General features: G+C 43.7%; 1 protein-coding gene across 1 annotated transcript in view; it reads right to left on the bottom strand.

The window, feature by feature from the left end:
- Positions 1 to 15,435, bottom strand: part of LOC129860666 (Na(+)/H(+) exchange regulatory cofactor NHE-RF1-like) — a 45,924-nt gene extending 30,489 nt beyond the window's left edge. Inside the window, exon 1 of the mRNA XM_055931299.1 lies at positions 14,768 to 15,435. Within this exon, the coding sequence (XP_055787274.1) occupies positions 14,768 to 15,202 (435 nt within the window). The 5' untranslated portion in view covers positions 15,203 to 15,435. The remainder of the gene's footprint in view (positions 1 to 14,767) is intronic.
- Positions 15,436 to 19,572: the final 4,137 nt, after the last annotated feature.

The raw sequence follows: 19,572 nt of genomic DNA, 5'->3' as shown, positions 1-19,572 counted from the left end.
CCCCACCTGTGGACGTCAGGCCCTCATACCACCCTAATGGAGTCTGTTTCTGACCGTTTGAGCAGACACATGCACATTTGTGGCCTGCTGGAGGTCATTTTGCAGGGCGCTGGCAGTGCACCTCCTTGCACAAAGGCGGAGGTAGCGGTCCTGCTGCTGGGTTGTTGCCCTCCTACGGCCTCCTCAACGTCTCCTGATGTACTGGCCTGTCTCCTGATAGCGCCTCCATGCTCTGGACACTACGCTGACAGACACAGCAAACCTTTTTGCCACAGCTCGCATTGATGTGCCATCCTGGATGAACTGCACTACCTGAGCCACTTGTGTGGGTTGTAGACTCCGTCTCATGCTACCACTAGAGTGAGAGCACCGCCAGCATTCAAAAGTGACCAAAACATCAGCCAGGAAGCATAGGAACTGAGAAGTGGTCTGTGGTCACCACCTGCAGAATCACTCCTTTTTTGGGGGTGTCTTGCTAATTGCCTATAATTTCCACCTTTTGTGTATTCCATTTGCACAACAGCATGTGAAATTTATTGTCAATCAGTGTTGCTTCCTAAGTGGACAGTTTGATTTCACAGAAGTGTGATTGACTTGGAGTTACATTGTGTTGTTTAAGTGTTCCCTTTATTTTTTTGAGCAGTATATATATATATATATATATATATATATAAATAAAAGTACATAAGTATTCAGAACCTTTACTAAGTACTTTGTTGAAGCACCTTTGGCAGAAATTACAGCCTCGAGTCTTCTTGGGTATGACGCTGCAAGCTTGGTACACCTGTATTTGGAGAGTTTCTCCCATTCTTCTCTGCAGATCCTCTCAAGCTGTCAGGTTGGATCGGGATTGTCACTGCACAGCTATTTCCAGGTCTCTCCAGAGATGTTCTATCGGGTTCAAGTCCAGGCCCTGGCTGGGCCACTCAAGGACATTCAGAGACTTGTCCAGAAGCCAACTCTGCGTTGTATTGGCTGTGTGCTAAGGGTCGTTGTCAGGTTGGAAGGTGAACCTTCACCTGAGTGCTCTGGAGCAGGTTTTCATCAAGGATCTCCCTGTACTTTGCTCCATTCATCTTTCCCTCGATCCTGACTAATCTCGCAGTCCCTGCTGCTGAAAAACATCCCCACAGCATGATGCTGCCACCACGCTTCACCGTAGGGATGGTGCCAGGTTTCCTCCCGACATGACGCTTGGCATTCAGGCCAAAGAGTTCAAGCTTGGTTTCACAGACCAGATAATCTTGTTTTTCATGGTCTGAGAGTCCTTTAGGTGCCTTTTGGCAAACTCCAAGTGGGCTGTCATGTTCCGCTTACTGAAGACTGGCTTCCGTTTGGCCTTTATCATAAAGGCCTGATTGGTAGTGTGCTGCAGAGAAGGTTTGTTGTTCTGGAAGGTTCTCCCATCGCCACAGAGGAACTCCGGAGCTCTTTAAAAGTGACCATCGGGTTTTTGGTCACCTCCCTAACCAAGGCCCTTCTCCCCCGATTGCACAGTTTGGCTAGGCGGCCAGCTCTAAGTAGAGTCTTGGTGGTTCCAAATTGCTTCCATTTAAGAATGATGGAGACCTTCAATGCTGCAGACACTTTTTGGTATCCTTCCCCAGATCTGTGCCTCGATAGAATCCTGTCTCTGAGCTCTACGGACAATTCCTTCAACCTCATGGCTTGATTTTTGCTCTGACATGCACTGTCAACTGTGGGACCTTATTTAGACAGGTGTGTGCCTTTCCAAATCATGTCTAATCAATTGAATTTACCCAAGGTGGACACCAATCAAGTTGTAGAAACATCAAGGATGCTCAATGGAAACAGGATACACATACTTATGTTAATATTTAACACATTTGCAAATATTTTCACTTTGTCATTATGGGGTATTGTGTGAAGCTTGACGAGGAAAAATGATTTAATCAATTTTAGAATACAGCTGTAATGTTAAAAAAAATTGGAAAAAGGGGTCTAAATACTTTCCAAATGCACTGTACATGTTATACTATATGATAAACACAATATGAACTACCATGAACTTTATCTTCCTTTGTTGTGACTCATATCAGACAATCTGCTTACCCACACAGAGAGCTTTGTGTTCTGACAATATACATTATGACTACCATCTCCTGTCTATCAATCAACCAGCGGAACAAACATTGGCTGTCTCACTCAGTCTTTTCTTTCCTGTTCTGGCACCATGGCAACCAGCTCAGAACACACAGGAAGTGTTTATTTCGCTCTCAGACTGATGCAGCTCCACCCTAAACCTCAAACACCGGAAGCTAGATGGCTCATTATCAACTGCCTGTCTTTATACATGGTTCTGAGTTGGTTTCAAACAAGGTTAATACCTGTAGAGAACATAATGAAAGCTGACAATTCAAACAGTAGTCTGGACAGTCCGATACAAAGGAATGGCATCACCTATGAACCAAATAGTTATCATTGGCCCAGAAAATCTCTAGCAAGCAACATGTACAGCACCATTGCCTAACCTACTGTACTCCCTACTGGCCCTGGAATCTCCACAGAGCTATGCCAGCAAACCACATGCCTCTCGCCAAACACAGTCACACACACTTACAATATTGCAACTGTACACACAAAGTGGCAAACAACGCCTGCTTAGTGATGTTGACAGTGACATTTTGTAGACGCTCAATTTAGCAGTGTTACTTCTGAATGATTAGAGAGGAGCCGTGTACAGAGCCTGAAACCTCACAGAAAAACAGAACCAAGGCCCCACTCTCATTAAGAACGTACAGCCTAAATCTGAGCCAAGTGAAATCACCATTAAACTGTATGTAGTAATTCTCCATCTCTAGTAGACGACCAGTCAGACAACCAAAGGCTGGGTTAATTGAAGGGCCGTAGAGTGTGTGGTGCGGCAAGTGTTGATGCCATCTCAAATGGAGGGCCTCAAAGTTGAAAATCAAAACAAAAACCTTACCATTACACAAATGAATGAGTAATACTCATAACAACCTCATGTCATTGTAACAGAACAGTCTGAACCCTCTTTGGTAGTGATCTCCTGGCACTCAACCCAGTGTGCGCATGTGTGTGTGTGTGGTGTGTCACTGAGTAAACAACCCAGAGCAGTAAATAGATCCGTGAGATGATGTCAACATTGTCCAGGGGCTTGTGAGTACTAGTTGTTATGGTGACACAAAGATTCCCATGGTAACAGGTTACACAGCATGACAACTCTTTGCCACCTTGGCTATAAGAGACAAGACAGGGGTCAATCAAGTTGAAGTTGATTTCTACACATTAAAATCCATGGGTACCACTCAAAGACCCACTGTTATATTATTAGGTAACTGCATGTTAATACAGTTATAACTGTGTAGGTACATAAGTAAAAGGGCAACTTAAAAAGGTCCTGAACAGTCAAAATCAAGTTTAACAAATTGGATGATATTTTGATGAAAACAGAACATCCTGTATATCGATCAAGTTTGATCATTAACTTACTGGGCACCTCCCCCATTTCAAAAATAATAGCTCAGTGACTTTCAACATGGCACCGTCATAGGTTGCCATCTTTCCAACAAGTCAGTTCGTGTCACCATCTGGCAGTCCGACAGATGAATATGGGTTTGGAGGATGCCAGGAGAACGCTACCTGCGCAAATGTAAAGTTTGGTGGAGGAGGAATAACGGTCTTGGGCTGTTTTTCCCATGGTCCGGGCTAGGCCCCTTAGTTCCAGTAACGCTGCAGCATATAATTACATTCTAGATGATTCTGTGCTTCCAACTTTGTGGCAATATTTTGGGGAAGGCCCTCTCCGGTTTCAGCATGACATTGTCCCCGTGCACAAAGCAAGGTCCATACAGAAATGGTTTGCCGAAATCGGTGTGGAAGAACTTGACTGGCCTGCACAGAACCCTGACCTCAACCCCATCAAACACCTTTGGGATGAACTGGAACGCAGACTGCAAGCCAGTCCTAATCTAGTGGAAAGCCTTCCCAGAAGAGTGGATGCTTTTATAGAAGCAAAAGGGGGACCAACTCCATGATTTTGTAATGAGTTGTTTGACGAGCAGGTGTCCATATATATTTTTGGTCATGTACTGTAGGTTTCCCATTTCTTCTGTGTCTGGTGTTCGCTAGTTACTGGCTAGCTAGGTCTTCAGCCAGCATGGAACAAACGGGGTGGTGGGTTGTTCAAAACTGACGCAGTTGTCATGTCAACATCGATAATGTGCTGCTACGAACTGCAACAGAAGAGACATGCGACAACAGGCGATGTATACAAATAAATTTGACAGAATTTATGGAACTTCAAATGTTGTTCGAGTTGCTTTGTGCATCAGCAAATTTGCTTGAGATGATCTCACTGCAACACTGCATCCTAGCTTGACATAACTGACCTCTTTTGAAACAGCTAAGGCAAGCTGACTTTTTGGAAGAAAGGGTTCTTTGATGATTGTTTGGAAGGCAAGAAGGTTTCTACATAAAAATGCCTATTCAGATGGGTTATATTTGTATATTTTAAATAGTGTCTGAGTATCAGTGTTTACCTCAGTGTTTAAACTTTAACATCAGGAGTTTGAGTACTCTAAGCTTAAAAATATAGGCGGCAATGTTTTAAACTGTACCTATATGGAAATATTTGCATGCATCTGGTACTCTAGGAATCATTTTACATACAGTACTGACATTTGATATGTTTGTCATGATTTCGGTCTTTCAAATGTATATTTTGTAATTTTATTGAGCATGGAGTAGGAGAAAAGGGAGTATGAGTGAACCAGCGGTATATTGTATGGTACACAGCAACTAGTTTTGCCTACTGTTGATTGTTCTGTGTGACATTGCTAGCATTGTTTCAGGAGTTAAATTAACACTCAGTGGTGTACAATAACCCCAGTGTTGGTGTTAATAACCAAAGTCGTGTGATGGTGTGATTTTTACTCTGTGTAGAGTAAAACACAAAACCACGCCCGTTATCATATTTCCCAGCATGCTCGATTGAAGGTTGATTTTCAGAATTGTTTGTTTCAACATCTGTTTGCATGTACACTGATTGGTTGATTAATATTATGCTACGCAAAGATAAAGTTGGACTTTTTTTGCACCTGTTACTGAGATGTTTGCTCCAGTTTAAATGATTTAGGTAGTCCCACTAATCAATCTGCCCTACCCTGGCAGTCATTCTGAATGCAGGTTGTGGATGATTAAAAGTTCAAATTGTTGGATATCCTCACCCTGGAAATTACACAACACTTTGCAAGCCAGCATAAATGTGACTTCCAGACCTGTAAACCAAGAGTTTCCTAACACCACTGTTAGGGAATAACTAGGCTATCAAAGAAAGGCCTTATGATAAGTAATGTATAGTCATAAAGAGTTTCATCTTAAAACCTCTACCGACCCCCCCTCCCGGATCCGGGATCATCCTCATCAAAAAAGCTGACTAGCCTAGCCTAGCGCCACAGGGATATCATATAATATAATTTCATGAAATCACAAGTCCAATACAGCAAATGAAAGAAACATCTTGTGAATCCAGCCAACATTTCCTTTTTTAAAAATGTTTTACAGCGAAAACACAATATATATTTATGTTAGCTCACCACAATAGCCAAACACACAACGCCATTTTTTCACCGCAAACATAGCTTTCACAAAACCCACAATTAGAGATAAAATTAAATCACTAACCTTTGAACAACTTCATCAGATGACAGTCTTATAACATCATGTTATACAATACATTTATGTTTTGTTAGAAAATGTGCATTTTTATAGCTACAAATCCTGGTTTTACATTGTGAATATGGGCGCCAAAATGCACCAAATTGTTCTGAGAAATTTTGGACAGTCACGTAATCTAACCAAAAAACTCATCATAAACTTTGCTAAAAAATACATGTTGTACAGCAAATGAAAGATACACTGGTTCTTAATGCAACCGCTGTGTTAGATTTAAAAAAAAAAAAATTTGTACAAAGTACAGCATGCAATAATCTGAGACAGCACCCAGCCATTCTCCGCCATGTTGGAGCCAACATATTCCACAAAAATACGAAATAACATCATAAATATTCTCTTACCTTTGATGATCTTCCATCAGAATGCAGTGCAAGGAGTCCTAGTTCCACAATAAATCGTTGTTTTGTTTTAGAATGTCCATTTCTTCTGTCGAATTAGCAACTTTGGCTAGCATGGTGGAGCACACATGTCCATGAACTCTTGGCGCATGGAACGAAAAATTCTAAAAGTCATAATAAACGTCGAATAAACTGGTCAAACTCAGTTGAAAATCCATCTTTATGATGTTTTTCTCATAAGTATCCAATAACGTCCAAGACGGAGCATTTCGTTGTGTCTACCTAACGCATTTCAGAAAATAATATGGTGCTCTCTGGTGCGCAGCAAAATACTGCCAATATGGCAGACCTGTCACTCCAAAAGCTCTTATTCGGTCTCACATCAAGCTAGACACCCCATTCAACATTCTACTGCCTGTTGACATCTAGTGGATGGCGTATGAAGTGCATACAGATCCATAAATATAAGGCAATTGAATAGGCAAGGCCTTACACAGACACCCATTTTCAGAATGTTCACTTCCTGTTTGGAAGTTTGCTGCCAAATGAGTTCTGTTTTACTCACAGATATAATTCAAACAGTTTTAGAAACTTCAGAGTGTTTTCTATCCAATAGTAATAATAATATGCATATCGTATGATCTAGAACAGAGTACGAGGCCGTTTAATTTGGGCGCGATTTCTTTTTCACAAAGTGAAAACAGCGCCCCCTATTAAGAAGAAGTTAAAGGCTAATATCCAGCCATTGCAATGAGCCTGTCCTCCTATAGCTTATCCCACCAGCCTCCTCTGACAAATTGTCCTAGGTAAAACTCTATCCAAAAGGGAAAAAAAACGAAGAACCCTATATCATTCTACATAGCACCTTTTTTTCTAAAGGGTGCAGAAAGGAATATTAGAAAAGATTTGCCTGCACCAAGCTGCTGCCCAGCCTTTCAACAACATTATATCGTCATGATTCGTCCAGTTGTAGCATGCGATTTCGCACTACAAACCAACAGTGGTTTTAACTTAATGTTTTATTAAAATAAAATAAAACTCTTAGGGGGTGGCCAATAGGGGGCAATGCCATCGTATATCCCAATGTTTTATGAGTACATAATCACAATAGGACAAAGGTTGATGTCACCCAACCCCAACTGGCACCCTATTCCCATAGTGTACTACTATTTACCAGAGCCCTATAATCCCTGGTCAAAAGTAGTGTGCTAAATAGGAAATAGGGTGCCATCTGGGATGCCACCTCAGATTGACCAACAATGCGGTTAGATAGTGCACCCTCCGTGTCTACCTCAGTCTGAAGTCTAAGGTCCTCCAGAGCCACCATTTCCAGTAGAGACTGAGATGCAGACCCAAATGGACCCCTATATAGTGCACTACTTTTGAGAGCCCTGGTCAAATAGGGTGCCATTTGGGACACACATGGGAGGAGGTAGTATACTCAGGATGAAGGAAGAAAGACATTTCAGGAAATAATTTGTATTATTTATTTAAAGAGGAGAAAGGCCGTGTCATGGGCATCCCTTCGTTTGATTATGTAATGGTCATTTCATCTCAATAGCTCTCTTCTGCCTTCATCTTACTCTAACTAATGAGCGTCGGTCTTTGACGTTTTTTCTTTCAAAGACTAAATGCGGTTTAATCCCTCAGGCTCGCACACACACGGTTGAGTACGAGACCATATTGAGTGTGTGTGGTGAGAAAGGGGTAAGGTATTTCAGTGTCAGCCTTAGGTCCTTAGAAAGGCATGAGAGTCCTCTCCTCTTTCCTCTCTGGTTCAGTCCCCCTCTTCCCTCCTTTTATCCCCAAACACCACAGATAATGCCTTATTCTGCTCCCTGGTGTTCTACAGAGAAACCAAGACAGTCGAAAGTGGCAGTTATTAATAATTTCCATGCAGTAAACTTGACACCATTGATAAACACAAAATCTGGCTTTGTCCCAAATTGCACCCTATTCCCAATTGAATGTACTACTTCTGACTAGCGACCAATGGGAGCTGGTCAAAAGTAGTGCACCATTGTAGGGAATAGGGTACCATTTGGGTTAGCCCATATTAGACCAGTATCAGCCAGGTCCTACCAAGTGTCCCATCAGGAAGGAATGCAGCACCTTTAGAGAGCCAAGGCCTTTCTGGGCCTCCGGTCACTTGATCCCAGAAGATTAGTGAAAGGTAGCAGTGCATTAGTTGCACTGGTGGTTAGTGGTTAGAGCGTTGGGCCAGTAACCAAAAGGTTGCTAGATCGAATCACCGAGCTGACAAGGTAAAAATCTGTCATTCTGCCCCTGAACAAGGCAGTTAACCCACTTTTTCTAGGCAGTCATTGTAAATAAGAATGTTGTCATTTAACTAGGCAAGTCAGTTAAGGTTAAATTAATTAATTTAAATGTTTTTTTTTTAAATTAGGGTAGCCATTTAGGACAGAGCCATGGATCGACGTACGGTCAGAATCATAGATATGGAATAGGTCTCAACTTTGTATCTGTGCCATTATGGCATCTGTAAGAGAATGGGCAGTGCCATTGAGGTAATCTCCATTTTAAAGTAGTTAATTTTCTTCTTTTGATATTGCAGCATTGGGGTCTTGAAACAAATCTTGCGTCATTTACTTAGTGGCCATTAGATGGTGATATTTAGTGTACCCTACACATAACCCATGTGGAATTCCTGGTCACTGGCAGCGTTTGGAACTGCCGATCTGCGGTCAAGAACGCCAAGTTCATTTCAGACTATGCTGCCCTTCAGTCTCTTGACTTTCTCACCCTAACAAAGACATGGATCACCACTCTTTGTACTTGGCGACGTCAACCTCTAGACGTCTGCCTTTGATTCATTTCTTTCAAACTCTTTCCCCTCCTTGCCTCTTGACGTAACCCTTTCCCAGTCCCCTCCCATGGCAGGCAATATGCTTGACCTCATCTTTACTAGAGGCTGTTCGCCATCTCACTGCAACCTCCTCTAGGTCTCTGGTCAGTACTTTGTTTCCTTTTCTGTCTCTTCTCCTCCAACCCTAGCCACACAGCCCCTAACCAGATGGTAATGCGCCGTCGCAATCTTCATTCTCTCTCTCCCATCATCTCTCCCTTCTGCTAAACCCTTCTCCTCCCAGGCTTCTGATTCTGCCCCTTCGACCCTACTCTCCTCCCGGCCAGCTCGGCACTCCTGCTCTGTGGCTGAGTGACTCAGTGCAAAATTACAGAACAGGGCTGCGGGCAGCTGAGCGAAACAAGACATCCGGAGGACCCATCACCCTTTCACTCCCTACCTTCCTCTGTATTAGCTGCTAAAGCCACTTTTTAAAATCACCCTAAATGTCAAGGGTTCTGCCTCTAACCCTTGGAAACTCTTTTCCACCTTCTCCTCCCGCCTTAATCCTCCACCCCCTACCTCTGCGGACGACTTTGTCAACCACTTTGAAAAGAAGGTTGACAACATCCACTCCTCATTTACTCAGCCTATTGAGTCCACTGGTTCCATTCACACTTGACCTCTTTCTCCAGATGAAATTCTGCAACTAGTGAGGTCAGGCCACCCGGCAACCTGCCCGCTTGACCCCATCCCCTCTTCCAGAGACCTTATCCCATTCCTCACTTCCCTCATCCCTAACCAGAGGCTACCCTCGGACTTTAAAATGGCCCAGGTCACTCCCCTCCTCAAGAAACCAACGCTCGACTCCTGACATGAAAAACTACAAACCTAGGAGGATGAGAAAAGAGGAGAGTCCGCTTTGTCAGTGCGGAGAGCCTCTCTGATACAGAGATGAGCAGTCTCCTTTATTTTCTTTCCAAAACACTTGAGAACTCTCTCTCCCCAGGGCTGGGTCTCAAGCTCTGCACACTCTTGAATTGCATCCTACCTGCCAGGCCGCTCATACCAGGTGACGAGGAGAGGCTCAGTGTCTGCACCACAAACTCACTACTGGTGTCCCCCAGACCTCGGCTCTAGGCCCCCTCTTCTTCACTCTATACATCAAGTCACTCATATCCTCACACGGTCTCTGCCATCATTGCTATGCGGATGACTCTACTTTCCTCCTTCAGATACCCAGGTGGCCATACACACATATCTCTGCGTGCCTGGCAGATGTCGGTCCACCACCTCAAGCTCAACAAGACGAAGCTGCTTCTACTCCCGGGGAAGGCCTGCCCACTCCAAGACGTTTCCATCATGGTTGACAACTCCACGGTGTCCCACTCCCAGAGTGCAAAGAACCTTGGCGTGACCCTGGACAATACCCTATCGTTCTCTACTAACATCAAAGCATTGACTCTCTCCTGCAGGTTCATGTACTACAACATCCGTAAAGTACGACCCTACCTCACATGAAGCGGCACAGGTCCTAATCCAGGCACTTGTCATCTCTCGTCTGAACTACAGCAATTCGATGTTGGCTGGGCTGCCCACTTGTGCCATTTAACCCTTGCAACTTCTTCAGAATGCTGCAGCCCGCCTGGTAACACCTTCCCAAGTTCTACCATGTCATCTCTCTCCTCCACACACTCCACTGGCTTCCAGTCGAAGCTCGCATCCACAACAAGACCATGGTACTTGCCTACGGAGCAGCAAGAGGAACTGCCCCTCCTTACCTTCAGGCTCTGCTCAAACCCTACACCCAAATCGGAGTATGCCGTTCTGTCACCTCTGATCTCCAGGCCCTCCCACAGGACAGCAGCTCCTGCTCAGCCCAGTCCAAGCTCTTTCCTGTCCTGGCACCTCAATGGTGGAACCAGTTTCCCTGAAGCTAGGACAGGTCCCTGCACATCTTCCAAAAATTGAAACCCTACCTCTTCAAAGAGTATCCTACATAATCCCATAGAACACACACCTCACCCCTCCCCCCTAAAAAAATTACAACCATTAACTAATACTACCACTTTACCTTTTATCCCCCCTTTCTAGCTCGGACTTTGCTGATAGCTATTGAGGAAAAATGTACATACTATGACTGATGTAACCGACCAGCTCAATCTTAAGTAGTTTTTTTTACATTTGATAAAAGTAGCGACTCAGACTGAAAATGATATATCAAACACTACAGTTGAAAAAATAATGGGAAAGTATTCTGCTTTGAAAGTTAATAAACTTGTAACCCCACTTGGCCCTTGACTGTTTTGGTACACCTACTGGAGAGCTCTTCTTTGTCTACACCCATTCAGCATCATTCACACCCTCTTAAGCCTTAGCCCCACCCATCTCTTTAAGGATTAACATGAGACCATGTGCTAAACAGAGTGACTACGGTAGTGTACTAAACAACCAAAGATTAAGACTAAAGGCTGGTTGATACTACTTCTAAAATCGACATGAACATTCTATTGCCGTCCATCAAACTTGTCGTTATGAAAAAGTATAAAACACAAAAACGACAGGCTGCATGACATCAGCAGCCTGGTGGTCCAAAATAGCATAACTGTATTTTAACACAAATTACCCCATCCATTTAAAAGGCAATTTAGTATGTCAATCTAGCAAACCAGGCAACTAAAAGCAACTTCCTAAACAGTGTTCTGGTTTGTTTCTAGCTTGTTAGCTAGATAACGTTAAGTTAGCTGGCTAGCCAGTTCAAATAATGACCATATTATAGCTGACATTACTAAATTACTGAAATGTCAGATGTAATTAATATAGCTTAAAGCCATTTACAAACTAGACAAACCAATTTGAAGAAGACAATGCTTTGATTATTGGCTGATCGCTACCAACCCATAGGAAACTCCACCCAGTTGACTACTTTAAAATTGTGGAAGCCCTCAATGGCAATGTCCATGCAGAAACAGGTTATTTCCAAGTAGAGATCTCTATACATCTCTATGGTCGGAACACAGAGACGAAATCTGACAGATCAGGATGAACAGACCAGGAAACACTCCTATTTACAGAAGCCAGAGTTTGTTCTGTTCAGGTCATGTGGTAAGGAAAAACTGAAGGCTCTTGTCTGGACCCACTATTTACAAGACCTTTTGTGTTCATCCCAAATGGCACATTAATCCCTACAGTACATGAATAGTGTGCCATTTGGGATGCAAACTATGATTCAGGGGAAACACTAGCTACACATCAAGGCAAGCCCGAGAGTGATCTGAATTCTCTATTTCCCATTTGTGCCGCTGTTGCACAATAACTATAAATCAGGAGGGCAGACCTTGCACTGCCTAACACGGCTACACAAATACGTTGTACAAGTTCTGCCTATGTGACTGACCTCCGCACTCAGATGAATTACCATATAAAAAAAGCATTTCATAACCCACTGTATGAGGCTGGTGAGGTACAGAGGGGTGGAGAGGTTGAGGGATGGAGCCAGGGAGGAGTCAGTATGTTAGAGCTCATCTGTCACTTTCTCAAAGATAAAAGTTTCCTGATTAATGAGGAATTCCTGATATTCCGACCTTGGGGAAACGAGGAGCTTTCTGGCTTACAAATTGATCTGATCATTAAGATGGATTGGTAGCCATTTTGTGCTGGGACCATATTCATAAACCATCTCAAAGTACTAGTGCTGATCTGGGATCAATTTAGCCTTTTAGATTAAATTGAATAAGACGACATAGACGGGGGGAACCTGATCCTAAATGAGCATTCCTACTCAGACACTATGAATATGGCTCTTATTTCCTATGTTGTGCTGATCACATTGCTTATTGGGACAGTAACATATAACATGCATAACAACCTAGATTGTTAAAGTTTCCTCCAGCATCTTCACAAGGTCCTTTGCTGTTGTTCTGGGATTGATTTGCACTTTTCGCACCTAAGCACATTCATCTCTAGGAGACAGAACAAGTCTTCTTCCTGAGAGGGATGATGGCTGCGTGGTTTCATGGTGTTTATACTTGCGTACTATTGTTTGTGCAGATGAATGTGGTACCTTCAGGCGTTTGGAAATTGCTCCCAAGGATGAACCAGACCTGTGGAGGTATACCATTTTTTTCTGAGGTCTTTGCTGATTTATTTTGATTTTTCCCATGATGTCAAGCAAAGACACACTGAGTTTGAAGGTAGGCCTTGAAATACATCCACAGGTACACCTCCAATTGACTCAAATGATGTCAATTAGTCTATCAGAAGCTTCTAAAGCCATTGACATAATTTTCAAAGCTGTTTAAAGGCACAGTCAACTTAGTGTATGTAAACTTCTGACCCACTGGAATTGTTATACAGTTAATTATAAGTGAAATAATCTGTCTGTAAACAATTGTTGGAAAAATTACTTGTGTCATACATCCTAACCGACTTGCCAAAACTATAGATTGTTAACAATACATTTGTGGAGTGGTTGAAAAATGAGCTAATGACTCCAACCTAAGTGTATTTAAACTTCCGACTTCAACGCGACATATGGAGCATACAAATATGGCCTAGCTTCTAGTGGCAGACAGAACCAACAAACCCTGGATTTAGACAGCATATCAGAGGGAATATCATTTGCATAAAATGGATATAGGTCTACTGTACCAGCATCTCAAGTGTTGCCGGTTTAGCCCAAGGCTAATATAACAGCTCATGTTACAATCCCGACAGAAGACATGAACATGACATCAGGAGTGCTTGGAACATCAGGGCCATGGGTCTAGATCTGGTCTGACAAGCCAAACCTGAACATGGGCTTTAGAAGAGAATAGGGACCCATTTAACACAATGACTACCCTTGTTGTTCAACAGGTAGACAGAACTGTTCAGTGGCATTCCACTGAGGTCTCTGACAATTTTCACAAGACCTTTCAAGCATGCCTTTTAACCAAACACTCCAGCTCAGATAAGGAAATATCAGGTATGTGGTTATGCTGTCTGTATAGCCTTCTGATAAGAGATTAAAAGTATTTTTGGAAATGTTTCGATAGATCAAATTAGATAGAGAAATATGCATATTTCTCTACCCGTGTCTGTCCTTGTCACACAATCAAATGTATTTATATAGCCCTTCTTACACCAGCTGATATATCAAAGTGCTGTACAGAAACCCAGCCTAAAACCCCAAACAGCAAGCAATGCAGGTGTAGAAGCACGGTGGCTAGGAAAAACTCCCTAGAAAGGCCAAAACCTAGGAAGAAACCTAGAGAGGAACCAGGCTATGAGGGGTGGTCAGTCCTCTTCTGGCTGTGCCGGGTGGGAGTAAGAGTAAGTAAAATTGGAGTAAGTAAAATATAGGCACCTGTTGGACCTTAGAAATGGTATGTGTGCAGTGGAAACCACACTTAATTCATAACACTGTAGGTAAAATATAGTTCAAAATAAAACAGGGTAGGATGTAGGCTACATCTATATTGTAGTTCAAAATGAAACATGGTAGGATGTAGACTACATCTCTATTGTAGTTCAAAATGAAACAGGGTAGGATGTAGGCTACATCTCTATTGTAGTTCAAAATGAAACAGGGTAGGATGTAGGCTACATCTCTATTGTAGTTCAAAATGAAACAGGGTAGGATGTAGTTCAAAATAAAACAGGGTAGGATGTAGGCTACATCTCTATTGTAGTTCAAAATGAAACAGGGTAGGATGTAGGCTACATCTCTATTGTAGTTCAAAATGAAACAGGGTAGGATGTAGGCTACATCTCTATTGTAGTTCAATGTGTTGACAGCTAGTGGTAGCCCCCTGGTCAGCACTCCAACCCCATGACAAGGCCTATGAAAATGTCCCACATAAAATGTAAATATGCGAAATTAACCTAAGGGAGATAGAAAAACTTTTCTTAAAGTCCCTTTTACCTTGGTGTTGACACTCAGCCTCTGTAGGGAGAGGTTTCCGTTCTCTGTCGGTGTAAGGGTCGTCTCTCTCGAGGTCCCGTTGCTTTTCGCTGCTTCCCCTGGTAACGGGATGCCCTCCGTGACATACTCTTTACGGCACTTTAAGCTGTGCTTATTTAGTACCTCCGCCGTTTTAGCGTCTACCACGATCAGCTCGAGGCTACCCACTGTGGCTCGTATCCGGGCAACGACCTGCTGGTGGCTCTCGCCCTCCACGCTGTCCCCGTTAACGAACGTCAGTAGGTCCCCGGCGAAGAGACCGGTGGCAGCGGCGGGAGAGTCTGGTTCTACGAGTCGGATAAACTGTCCGGTTTTCCCTTTCTCACCGTGCAGATGAAAGCCGTAGCCATTCAACCCCTTTCCTAAAACACAAAGTCTAGGCCGGAGATTTGACATAATATTGCCGCTGATCAAATACTCCCACAGATAGTCACAACAAATAAATTAAAAGTGAACAACAAACAAGCGAACAGAAATTAGACAGACGGATTAACTCATTCGCACGGCGTGTCACTGTGACAATTCGGGTAAGGTCCTCATAGAAACGTTGAAATCAAGTAACTATGCTTGAACTGCACTCAGTCAGGGCTTGCAAGACCCACAAAATAAGTCTTGCATGTGTGTTCAAATCAACTGGGCTTAGTTTTTAAAGTTGACGGTGACGTGTCCTGGTCTGACAGGTGACAAGACCAATCAGAAATCTCCTTTAGGAAAACGCTGTTTTATACGAATGTAGGTTTAAAAAATAAATGCCTGAAACTAGAACCAGGGTTCCCCAACTGGCAAGGGTTCCCCAAATTTTCTGAGCAAAACAAAACATGTATTTAATTTAGCAAAATATGTTCCAAAGTATTCCCACGCATAGTAATGAAAGAATTTGCCCCGCAAGTGATTTTATTTGCCCCCGCAAGTTTTCTGAGCCAAAAAAAGTATTATTTATTTAAATTTTTATTGATGGACATAAAATACTGTAAAAACATCAGCATATCAGCTCCAAGTGATTTTAATTTTTGAAATCTGTTCCAAAGTATTCTCACGCATTATAGAGATACACACTGAGTATTAAAAAAAACAATTAAGAGCACCTGCTCTTTCCATGACATAGACTGACTAGGTGAAAGCTATGATCCCTTATTGAGGGGAGGACACAAGTTAAAGAAGGATTTTTAAACCTTGAGACATGGATTGTGTATGTGTGCCAATCAGAGAGTGATTGAGCAAGACAACATATTTGAGTGCCTTTGAATAAGGTATGATCGTAAGTGCCATGCGCTCTGGTTTGTGTCAAGAACTGCAAAGCTGCTTGGTTTTTCACACTCAACAATTTCTCATGTGTATAAAGAATGGTCCACCACTCAAAGGACATCCAGCCAACTTTTTTTATTTAACTAGGCAATTCAGTTAAGAACAAATTCTTATTTACAATGACGGCTTACCCCGGCCAACGCTGGGCCAATTGTGTGCCGCCCAATCACAGCCAGATGTGATACAGCCTTGATTCGAACCAGGGACTGTAGTGACACCTCTTGCACTGAGATGCAGTGCCTTATACCGCTGTGCCACAACTGTGGCAAGCATTGGAGTCAACATGGGCCAGCATCCCTGTGGAACGCTCTTGACAACTTGTAGAGTCCATGCCCTGACAAATAGAGGCTGTTCTGAGGACAAAAGCAGGGGGGGGGGGGGGTTAAGAACAAATTCTTATTTGTTCTAGCCCCCTGACCTTGCGCTCAAGAAAAATAATAAGAAATCATCCCATGGCTGACTCTAGTTGACGATCCCTGCCCTACATACCGGTCTTAACGAGAATGGGAAAAAAACTGTCCGGGGAGGTTCTCTTCTGCACTGTTCAACCAATCCAGTAAATGTGGAGAAGTTAAAATGGAGTGTTGCCTTGTTAACGGTCATCACTAGTTACCACAGCCACAAAGTCAAACATTTCAATTTTAGTCATTATTTATTTAAGATACTCTTTGAAGAGGTAGGCCCTCGCCAAGAAACCAGAGGTGGCAGAACGGAGTGCTCAGGTTGGAGTGTAGGGTTTGAGCATAGCTTGAAGAAAGTGAGGGGCAGTTCCTCTTGCCGCTCTGTAGGGAAGTACCATGGAAGCCAGTGGAGTGTGCAGAGGAGCGTGGTGACATGGGAGAACTTGGAAAGGTTGAAGACAAGGCGGGCTGCAGCATTCTGGATAAGTTGCAGGGGTTTGATGGCACAAGCGGGGAGCCCAGCCAACAGCGAGTTGCAGTAGTCCAGACAGGAGATGGCAAGAGCCTGGATTAGGACTTGAGCAGCTTCCTGTGTGAGGTAGGGTCGTACTCTACGGATGTTCAAATCAAATCAAATCAAATTTTATTAGTCACATACACATGGTTAGCAGATGTTAATGCGAGTGTAGCGAAATGCTTGTGCTTCTAGTTCCGACAATGCAGTAATAACAACAAGTAATCTAACCTAACAATTCCACAACTACTACCTTATACACGCAAGTGTAAAGGGATAAAGAATATGTACATAAAGATATATGAATGAGTGATGGTACAGAACGGCATAGGCAAGATGCAGTAGATGGTATAGAGTACGGTATATACATATGAGATGAGTACTGTAGGGTATGTAAACATAAAGTGGCATAGTTTAAAGTGGCTAGTGGTACATGTATTACATAAAGATGGCAAGATGCAGTAGATGATATAGAGTACAGTATATACATATACATATGAGATGGGTAATGTAGGGTATGTAAACATTATATTAGGTGGCATTGTTTAAAGTGGCTAGTGGTACATTTTTACATAATTTCCATCAATTCACATTTTTAAAGTGGCTGGAGTTGAGTCACTATGTTGGCAGCGGCCGCTAAATGTTAGTGGTGGCTGTTTAACAGTCTGATGGCCTTGAGATAGAAGCTGTTTTTCAGTCTCTCGGTCCCTGCTTTGATGCGCCTGTACTGACCTCGCCTTCTGGATGATAGCGGGGTGAACAGGCAGTGGCTTGGGTGGTTGTTGTCCTTGATGATCTTTATGGCCTTCCTGTGACATCGGGTGGTGTAGGTGTCCTGGAGGGCAGGTAGTTTGCCCCCGGTGATGCGTTCTGCAGACCTCACTACCCTCTGGAGAGCCTTACGGTTGTGGGCGGAGCAGTTGCCTTACCAGGTGGTGATACAGCCCGACAGGATGCTCTCGATTGTGCATCTGTAGAAGTTTGTGAGTGCTTTTGGTGACAAGCCGAATTTCTTCAGCCTCCTGAGGTTGAAGAGGCGCTGCTGCGCCTTCTTCACAACGCTGTCTGTGTGGGTGGACCAATTCAGTTTGTCCGTGATATGTACACCGAGGAACTTAAAACTTTCCACCTTCTCCCCTACTGACCCGTCGATGTGGATAGGGGGGTGCTCCCTCTGCTGTTTCCTGAAGTCCACAATCATCTCCTTTGTTTTGTTGACGTTGAGTGTGAGGTTATTTTCCTGACACCACACTCCGAGGGCCCTCACCTCCTTCCTGTAGGCCGTCTCGTCGTTGTTGGTAATCAAGCCTACCACTGTAGTGTCGTCCGCAAACTTGATGATTGAGTTGGAGGCGTGCATGGCCACGCAGTCGTGGGTGAACAGGGAGTACAGGAGAGGGCTCAGAACGCACCCTTGTGGGGCCCCAGTGTTGAGGATCAGCGGGGTGGAGATGTTGTTACCTACCCTCACCACCTGGGGGCGGCCCGTCAGGAAGTCCAGGACCCAGTTGCACAGGGCGGGGTCGAGACCCAGGGTCTCGAGCTTGATGACGAGTTTGGAGGGTGTTGTGGCTCATGAACCTACAGGAGCGAGTCATTGCTTTCATGTTTGCAGAGAACGACAGGGTCATGCCAAGGTTCTTTGCACTCTGGGAGGGGGACACCGTGGAGTTGTCACCAGTACCAGATCGGAGCGGCCTGCCAGGTAGGATGCAATCCAAAGTGTGCAGAGCCTGAGATGCCCAGCCCTGAGAGGGTGGAGAGAAGGATCTGATGTCTCACAGTGTCAAAGTCAGCAGATAGATCTAGGAGGATGAAAACAGAGGAGAGAGTCAGCTTTGGCAGTGCAGAGAGCCTCCATGACACAGAGAAGAGCAGTCTCGCTTGAGTGACTCGTCTTGAAGCCTGACTGGTTAGGGTCAAGAAGATCGTTCTGAGAGAGATAGCGAGAGAGTTGGTCAGAGACAGCACGCTCAAGTGTTTTGGAAAGAAAAGAAGGGATACTCGTCTGTAGAGTTGTTGGTTTCTTGAGGAGGGGAGCTACTCTGGCCATTTTGAAGTCAGAGGGGACTCAGCCAGTGGTCAGAGATGAGTGAAGTGAGGTCTTCAGAGATGGTCTGGAGAAGGGAGGTGGTGATGGGGTAGAGTGGGCAGGTTGTCGGGCGGCTGGACCTCACTAATTGCAGGATTTCATCTGGAGAGAGAGGAGAGAAAGAGGTCAAGGCGTAGGGTAGTTTTGTGAGAGTGTGATCAGTAGTGAATGAGGAGCGGATGTCGTCAACCTTCTTTTCAAAGTGGATGGAGGAGAAGGTGGAAGAGTTTCATCCAAACTGATGAAATTTAGAATGATAGAAAGTGGCTTTAGCAGAAACCCACCTATGTCAACAATTTATCTTCTTAAAAAATGTTCTTAAGATTTTAAACCTAACCCTACCTTATCCACACTGCTGAACTTATGCCTTAACCCTAACCTTAAAATTAAGACCAAAAAGCAAATTTTTCCGATATAGCCAATTTTGACTTTGTGGCTGAGGTAATTAGTGAAA

Source organism: Salvelinus fontinalis, chromosome 1 (genome assembly GCF_029448725.1).
Source record: "Salvelinus fontinalis isolate EN_2023a chromosome 1, ASM2944872v1, whole genome shotgun sequence".
Classification (NCBI taxonomy): domain Eukaryota; kingdom Metazoa; phylum Chordata; class Actinopteri; order Salmoniformes; family Salmonidae; genus Salvelinus; species Salvelinus fontinalis.
Note: the sequence above shows the minus strand (reverse complement) of the source record. Positions and strands in the feature narration are given on the sequence as shown.